Below are 8,066 nucleotides of genomic sequence, written 5' to 3'. Positions count from 1 at the left end.
ATGGCGGGAACCCGGGAGGCGGAGCTTGCAGTGAGCCGAGATCGCGCCACTGCACTCCAGCCTGGGCGACAGAGCTAGACTCCGTCTCCAAAAAAAAAAAAAAAGACCCATCCTGGCCAACACAGTGAAACTCCATCTCTATGAAAATACAAAAATTAGCCGGGCGTGGTGGCGCATGCCTGTAATCGCAGCTACTCAGGAGGCTGAGGCAGGAGAATCCCTTGAACCAGGTGGTTGGAGGATGCAGTGAGCTGACGTCACGCCACAGCACTCCAGCGTGGCGACAGAGACTCCGTCTCCAAAAAAAAAAAAAAAAAAAAAAAATTAGCTACCTCGAATCAATTACAATGATTTATTTACCTTTTTCTTTTTTAAAGTCAAGATATCTCTTTGTTACCCAGGCTGGAGTGCAGTGGAACTTGGCTCACTGGAGCCTCCACCTCCTGGGCTCAAGCAATCCTATCTCAGCCTGTTCAGTAGCTAGGACCATAGGTATGCACCAGCATGCCCTGGTTAATTTTTGTAGAGACAGGGTTTGGCTATGTTGCCTAAGCTAAGCTCAAATTCCTGAGCTCAAGCCATCCCCCCACCTCCACCTCCCAAAGTGCTGGGATTTACAGGCATGAGCCTGTAAATGCTTTAATTTACAGGCTCATTTGCTTGGCCTATTTGCTTTAATTTAAAAAGATTTAAAAACCGTTCATGGCCAGGTGTGGTGGCTAACGCGTGTAATCCCAACAATTTAGGAGGACAAGGCGGGAGGATCACTTAAGCTCAGGAGTTCGACACTAGCCTGGCCAACATGAGACTCTTGGTCTCAAACAAAAACTGTTCATGTTAAAACTTAAGCAGTCTGAAAGACACCATATTACCTCTACTGACCCCCTGCACCCTTCCCTAGAGATAACCACTGTAAACCAGTTTCCTATACAGGTATATATTCCCAACAAAACCCTATTTATGTTTGCATATAAATGTACGTGTACATACATACTCTTTGTAATAAATACAACATATATTCCCTTGTACATAAATGACAATACTATATACATTGTTCTTTACCTTCCCCTTCTGATACCTATTATAATTACATTTCAAGATCATCAAATTCATAATTTTCAGCTATTCAGGTTTAACATCCCTGAAATTAAACTTGACCATAAACATAACAGGGATAATACAGTTCCCATATCTAGGAGAATAACAGTCACCTCAAGTCCACTATAATACACCAAGTCTGAAGTCTGGACTCAACATGTTTTCAATAAAATGCTCACATTTCACTGTCAAAACATTTTCAATAAAATGTTTTGACAATGACTTAATAACCAGGGCACTATGTTTGATCCATGCAAAAAGATGTAAAATCTTCCGCTTAAGGAATCTAAAATGCTAAACATTATTTGTGGGGTGGTTAATCTGCATCTCTCAGAAACAGACATGTCTTGTGTGCTGCCAACAATCTTACATTTGGGTGAATGATGTAACTGTACTGTTTCCACAGAGCCTTAATTTTTCTGTACGTTGCAATAAAATCTACATGCATTAGATTTTTCCACGAATGGCCTACAATTTAATAAACACTTTCAGGACTAAACGGCTAGCAAAAATATTCGTTAAAGTCGTTATGCAGCATTTTAGTTCCCTTTACTGATAACACGCACCCTGAGTATGGCTTCAAAGACCCACTCCTACGCGAGAAACGACCCGAAATGCTCACTAGATGCCCTCCTTTTAAGGGGCGCGGGGGCCTCTGATGTAACTCAACAAAAGCATACAGTAATTTCGTCACGCCACAAACATCTGAACTCATTTACCGAAATCTAATCTGAGGCGTTTATCAGAAGCAAAGGTAAAAATAAAATACGGCCCACGGAGGCCTACGGAGTGAGGCACCCACCATTAATGGCACTACTGGAAAGCAGATACGGCCTTACGTTATTTCCCTGAAAATCTCAAAGCCTACCCTGCCAAATAATTAACAACCCATTTTACAAACGAAATACCAGATTCAGAAAGACTAAGCAGGCTGCCAAGCAGGAGAGCTGGATCTGCCGACCTCTCTTCACCTCCCCCGGGAGCCTCGGGCCAACGGAATTAACGTTCCGCGTCCCCTCCCCCGCCTGCCGCAACGCCCGTGAGGGCCGGCTCCCGGGACGCTGACAACCGCCTCGTGGCCCTCTGCCGGCCTCCAAAGACGGCACTGAGAAGCTCCTACCTGGGCGCCCGATGCCCAGAACACTCCGCGCCCCTCGCCTGCCCCCGCCCAGCCCCTCCCGGCCGCGCGCCCTGACCGGTGAGCAGGATGTTCGGAAGCAACATGGTCCCCGCCGCGACGGCTCCGGGCGCCTAACTCACGTGCCCTTTGCTCTATGGGGAGGAGCCGGAAGGGGCGGGCGGCAGCAAAAGCCCACGGCCCCAAGGGCCTCGAGGCCCACCGCGGCGCCCCTAGCCTGTCCCGGCGACCCAGCCGCGGCCCACTGGTTACCTGGCTTTCGATGACACATTTCCATCGCAAAGTTGGAGGGTGGGCATAACTCGGGGCGGTACTTCGGGTCAGGCAGTGCGCTGGATGTCTAAGTAACACACTCCTTCGGAGGTCCCCGCCCTTCGCTTGCGTCGCTGATGCGCGGACCAGTCTGGAAGGTCCCCAGGAGGCCGTACCTCCGAGAGGCTCTGCGTAGAGCCTGGGTAGGGCCAGGTGGCTGCCCTTTCACCTAGGGTAGACCCTGGTCGCCTCATCTCTTTGCCCAAAAGGGGATGCAGCTCCGGGAAAGTAAGGCCGCCGCGGCTGCGGCTATATTATGTGTATGTCTTAGAGACGCGAGTCTATCTGCCTTCGAGCTTTCCTGGGCTCTCGTCGCTCCTCCTCCCGACCCGCCCATCCCGTCCGGGGATGAGAAGATTGAGGGTGCAAAGCCCTGTCCCGCAGCGGGGACTTGCGAGCTCAACCCGGCACCCCACTGATTATAGGATTACGTTGAACGAATATTTGAGCTTAGTATTCCCTGTTCACTGTGTGGGGTGGTGGTGGGTCGGCTAGGAATAGTCTTGAAGTCTGCCTCTGACATCTCATTTCAGGAACCTGGCATCTTCAGGGACAGTTATTTGCTTTTTAGAGGAGGTGATTGTCAATCTTGTTTTCAAGGGTGAATAGAGCCCTGACCGTGACAATAGTCCTATTTTCTTTTGGGGGGGGGCGGAGTCTCACTCTTGTCGCCCAGGCTGGAGTGCAACCTCCGCCTCCCGGGTTCAAGTGATTCTCCTGCCTTAGCCTCCCGAGTGGCTGGGATTACAGGCGTCCACCACCACGCCCGGCTAATTTTTGCATTTTTAGTAGAGATGGGGTTTCACCATGTTTTGGCCAGGCTGGTCTCGAACTCCTGACCTCAGGTGATCTTCCCGCCTTGGCCTCCCACAATGCTGGTATTACAGGCGTGAGCCACCGCGTCCAGCCCCTGCTCTGCATCTTTTATTTTGAGCTACAAACTATATTTCCTCAAATAGATGTTTTTTTTCCACTTGTGTACCTTTTGAAACGTCACAGTCTCTAATCGTGAACGATTTGGGGCGGAGGGCTGAACAATGTGTTTTCTAGTGTGTTGGGGTGTTTATAGCTATGTGTGCCTCCAGACTGTAAAATGGTCCAGTATACTTTCCGGTGTATAAGTTTGTAGGCCTTAAAATTTTCTTCTGGCTAACTTAAAATTGTTGAATTCACTAGTTTTGCATAAACGTTTAAGCATTTGAAAACACGGTTGAAAACCACAGTGTTACCAAGAAATGTGCTAATAACGTGTTCAAATGAAAACAAAAATTTTACAGTAAGACTTAAATTCTTCGTCTACAGCAAGTGAATTCATGGTATTTTACTTTTTTGGGAAATATTGGAAATGAAGAACTGCAACTGTCATTTGAAATAAGGAAAACTTTGATTTTCAGTATAAAAATTGCTCAAATAAAATTGCCAATTTTAATGACAAAAGGTAAGTACATAGTATGTGTGTTTTTTTCTGTTTTTCCTCTGATACATCATTGAGTTCCTGTGAAAAACACATATAGTAACACCACAAGTAGATTATTTGATGCAGTTATAGTCATTAAAAGTAAAATTACTTTAGAATTTTGATTTCTTGTATCACTTAAATTTACTGTTCCTTTTCACTAGTTCTTGAGCCTTTATTGTGTTGTTGATTATATCAGTATACATTTATTACTATAATTCTGCAATTACAGTTTTTCTTCATTTGAGGGCTTCTTTTTTTCCCCCTAGGTGAATTATAGTTTAATGTACTACAGGTCCTGAACTACGGATGGGAACTATTACAGTTTATAATGTCAAAAACTTTTCTTAGACCAAAGGTATCTTCCACAAAGGTATGATACACTAGAATGGCCATGTAATAATTGCCTTAAAATAAATTTTTATACATATTCTTAATAACTTATTACTGCTATCAAAGTAATACAGCCCAGTATCTATTGTAATTAATGATTTAAGCAAGTCTGGTAATAAGTTGTGAAACAAGTGTTCTCTAAAAGTACAACCTTAATTTTGAAAAAGTGTTTTACAGTCCCAGTCACAAAGGCTGAAAACATTTGAATGAAAGAACATAGAAGAGAGAAATATGAGTGGTAGTTGGTGTTATAGCTTAACCAAAAGCCCTACTTCTTAGAAGTAATGTGATTCAGTGTGTCAGTTCTCAGCAAGATAGGGGTTAAAGTGGAATGGGGGTCAGTTTCATGCATGCAGGGTAGCTATTTCCCTAAGTGGTGGCTCTAAATTTTCTTGGATGTTAAGTAAATTACTTAACTTTGCTGTTTATCTTTCTCTTTTTTCTAGTATATGGGAGTCCACATTTATGTAAGAACTGAAACTATAAAATGTATAAATAATTTGCAAATCAGAATTGCTGTTGAAAGGTTTATAATGAAAGATATTTTCATACACTCAAAAATATAGAGGAAAGGGGCCAAAATTATAGTACCAGTCACAGTCTTTTGATGAGGACGAAATGAATCAGGTAGCTATGACTGAAATTTTTTCCAGTGGTCTTCCTTTTTTAATCCACTGCCAATAATATTCCTGACTTTCTGTCTTAAGAGTGAAGTGTGACTTAGCATTTGTAAAGTATTTGTAAGCCCTAAATTGCCTCCTCTAAGCCTACTTTCAGCTCCAACTTCTGGTTCGTTTTCTTCAAGAGAGGAACATTGTCTAATTGGTAGCTCACAACTATGGCTGAGTATTCTTGAAGGAAAACATAACTTGGTTTCTTTTTGTTAGCCAGGCAGTAGATTCCACAACCAGATCTGAAGCTATGTTTTTCTAGGTTAATGCTATTAGAGTGTTAAAAAATCTAGTAAAACTTTCTAATTTCTAATTATTTGTAATAATTAACTAATAATTTCTAATTTTTAGCAAAAAAAAACCAAAAAAAAAAACCGGGTCTCACGCTGTTGCCCAGGCTGGAGTGCAGTGGGGTAACCATGGTTCACTGCAACCTTGACCTCCCAGGCTCAAGTGATTCTCCCACCTTAGCCCCCCAGGTAGCTGGGAATACAGGTGTGCGCCACCATGCCTGGCTAATTTTTTATTTTTTGTAGGGTTGGGGTCTCCCTGTGTTATGCTAGCTGTTCTGAAACTCCTGGGCTCAGCAATCCTACTGCCTCTATCTCTGAATATGCTGGAATTATAGGTGTGAGCCACTACACCCAACCATTACTAGGCGTTTCTGAGTGACAGTTCCCCCGTGAAAAGCCTGCCTCAATTATAAAAATATTAGTTGCTTCTTGCACTGAAGAAAAATAAAATCCAGTCATAATTACAGATTGCAACGTTATGATCCTTGGTCTATATCTTCACTAAGTCTTAAAGCTGATATGGATTATTTGGATATATGAAATGGTTCTTAGTTTGTGAATGTATTAACCTGGCCAAGGCAGATGTGTTACTCTTACTGCTATTTCTGTTAAATTATTATCATTTGTTTATTTTGTTTTGCTTTTTTTAATAGGTAATTTTAATATTTGTGTTTCAATCCTACAGAGAGTTAAAAAAAATCGTTCTAGTCTTTATGCTGGGAAGATTACAATTAATAAAAATAAGTTTATGTTCTTTACTCCTTTAAGGTCAAGTAGACAAGTATGCACTTGCACTTACTGTAAAGTAGAAAAACAACTATTACAGAGAGAGTTTTATTTAAAAAGAGTTAATTTGTAAGATTTTTAGGCCGTGTATGGTGGCTCATACCTGTAATCCCAGCTCTTTGGAAGGCTGAGGTGAGAGGATCGCTTGAGCCCAAGAACTGTTTGAGACTAGCCTGGGCAACATGGCAAAAACCCATCTCTACAAAAAGTACAAAAAAATAGTTGGGCATGGTGGTGCATGCCTATAGTCCCAGTTACTCAAGAGGCTGAGGCTAGAGGATTGCTTGAGCTGAGATTATACCACTGCCCTCCAGCCTGGGTGACAAAGCCAGACCCTGTCTCAAAAAAAAATTTTTTTTTTTTTTTAGTTTTAAAGGTTATAAATTTATGAGTATGCTGTTTCCAGAGTAGTTCAGTTATTTAGGGGAATAGATGGGAGAAAATGTGATTATATTTACATGATTTCTTTTTTTTTTCAGGTAACAGACTGGGTCGACCCATCATTTGATGATTTTCTAGAGTGTAGAGGCATCTCTACTATTACTGCCACGTCATTAGGCGTGAATAACTCAAGTCATAGAAGAAAAAATGGACCTTCTACATTAGAAAGTAGCAAATTTCCAGCAAGAAAAAGAGGAAATCTGTCTTCCTTAGAACAGATTTATGGTTTAGAAAATTCAAAAGAATCTCTGTCTGAAAATGAACCATGGGTGGATAAATATAAACCAGAAACTCAGGTACTGAAAAGCATGCAGACATCTACATGATTTAATTTCAGGGTGCGTAAGGGTGGATGGGAAGCAGAGAGATGTACATTTTCAGATTTTTTACTCATAAGAATCTTTCTAAGTGTTAGAAAAAATTCTGGATTTTTTTATTTTCCAAGGCTCAGATTTTTCTCAATGGTTACTCTGAAGTTGTATTATTAGTTGTCTTAGATTTAATGTAATCCCAACACAGAATTGATCTTTTTTAAAATTTTTGTACTAAATGTAATACTCCGTTCTACTGTCTTCTCAAAATGTATTTCTGAATTTTAAAAAATGTTATAACAACAAACTTGCTAAAATTATCATACAGAGTTATCAACTTAAGAATGTAATTTTTCCATAATAGTATAAAAATTCAAGTATAATCAAAAGGACCATTTTATTATATAGATTGTTACTGATTTGCTACTTCTTTTCATTAGTAATGCTTAGGTTCATATGTGCTGATGTACCAAAAAATCTTCAGTTAAGAAGTTTTATTTTAAATTTGAAATTTTTGTTGTAGCATGAACTTGCTGTGCATAAAAAGAAAATTGAAGAAGTTGAAACCTGGTTAAAAGCTCAAGTCTTAGAAAGGCAACCAAAACAGGTAAGAAATGTGTTTTTAAATATTTAACGTCAAGTATTTTTCTTACAGTGTGTTGTTAAAAGTTAAAGTTTCATGATGATTTTGCTCAAAACAAGTCTAGATCTCCTCCAGTAGAAAGCTCCCTATTGGGGCGTGGTGACTTATGCCTGTAATCCCGGCACTTTGGGAGGCCAAGGCGGGAGGATCACTTGAGCCCAGGAGTTCGAGAGCAGCCTGGGCAACATAGGGAGACTCTGTCTCTACAGCTAATTAGCTGGGCATTGTGCATGCCACTGGTCTCAGCTACCTGGGAGGCTGAGGTGGGAGGATCGCCTGAGCCCAGGAGGTGGAATCTGCAATGAGCTGTGATCACACTAGTACACTCTAGCCTGGGCAACAGAGCAATACCAAAAACCATAAAAAAAAAAACAAAACAGAAAACGATAAAAAAGCTTCCTGACTTTACTACTTCCAACTTGACTAAAAGACTCAGAGACGGCCGGGCGCGGTGGCTCAAGCCTGTAATCCCAGCACTTTGGGAGGCCGAGACGGGCGGATCACGAGGTCAGGAGATCGAGACC

The 8,066-nt window shown here is 41.8% G+C and overlaps 3 protein-coding genes across 11 annotated transcripts in view; 1 reads left to right on the top strand and 2 right to left on the bottom strand.

Moving 5' to 3' along the window:
- Window positions 1-2,658, bottom strand: part of TAF9 (TAF9 RNA polymerase II, TATA box binding protein (TBP)-associated factor, 32kDa) — a 5,686-nt gene extending 3,028 nt beyond the window's left edge. The window contains exons 1-2 of one of the 8 annotated variants that reach the window (XM_011959334.1): window positions 2,295-2,309; window positions 1,665-1,828 (exon numbers count right to left, since the gene is read on the bottom strand). The gene's annotated coding sequence lies outside the window, so the exon portion shown is untranslated. Of the gene's footprint in view, window positions 1-660; window positions 728-1,664 lie in introns of those variants that run through there. The other 7 variants (XM_011959330.1, XM_011959328.1, XM_011959332.1 and 4 more) reach the window with 7 other exon arrangements.
- The window catches only part of AK6 (adenylate kinase 6), a 21,220-nt gene extending 18,272 nt beyond the window's left edge, over window positions 1-2,948 (bottom strand). The window contains exon 1 of one of the 2 annotated variants that reach the window (XM_011959337.1): window positions 2,489-2,948. In XM_011959337.1, coding sequence (XP_011814727.1) covers window positions 2,489-2,513 — 25 coding nt within the window. In that variant the 5' untranslated portion in view covers window positions 2,514-2,948. Of the gene's footprint in view, window positions 1-2,294; window positions 2,415-2,488 lie in introns of those variants that run through there. The other variant, XM_011959336.1, reaches the window with a different exon arrangement.
- A 1,387-nt stretch (window positions 2,949-4,335) lies between these two features.
- Window positions 4,336-8,066, top strand: part of RAD17 (RAD17 homolog (S. pombe)) — a 65,444-nt gene continuing 61,713 nt past the window's right edge. The window contains exons 1-3 of the mRNA XM_011959364.1: window positions 4,336-4,377; window positions 6,627-6,884; window positions 7,423-7,506. Coding sequence (XP_011814754.1) covers window positions 4,336-4,377; window positions 6,627-6,884; window positions 7,423-7,506 — 384 coding nt within the window. The remainder of the gene's footprint in view (window positions 4,378-6,626; window positions 6,885-7,422; window positions 7,507-8,066) is intronic.

Source organism: Colobus angolensis, unplaced genomic scaffold (assembly GCF_000951035.1).
Source record: "Colobus angolensis palliatus isolate OR3802 unplaced genomic scaffold, Cang.pa_1.0 Scaffold49, whole genome shotgun sequence".
In the NCBI taxonomy this organism is placed as follows: Eukaryota; Metazoa; Chordata; class Mammalia; order Primates; family Cercopithecidae; genus Colobus; species Colobus angolensis.
The sequence above is the reverse complement of the archived record's forward strand: the minus strand, read 5'-3'. Positions and strand labels throughout refer to the sequence as shown.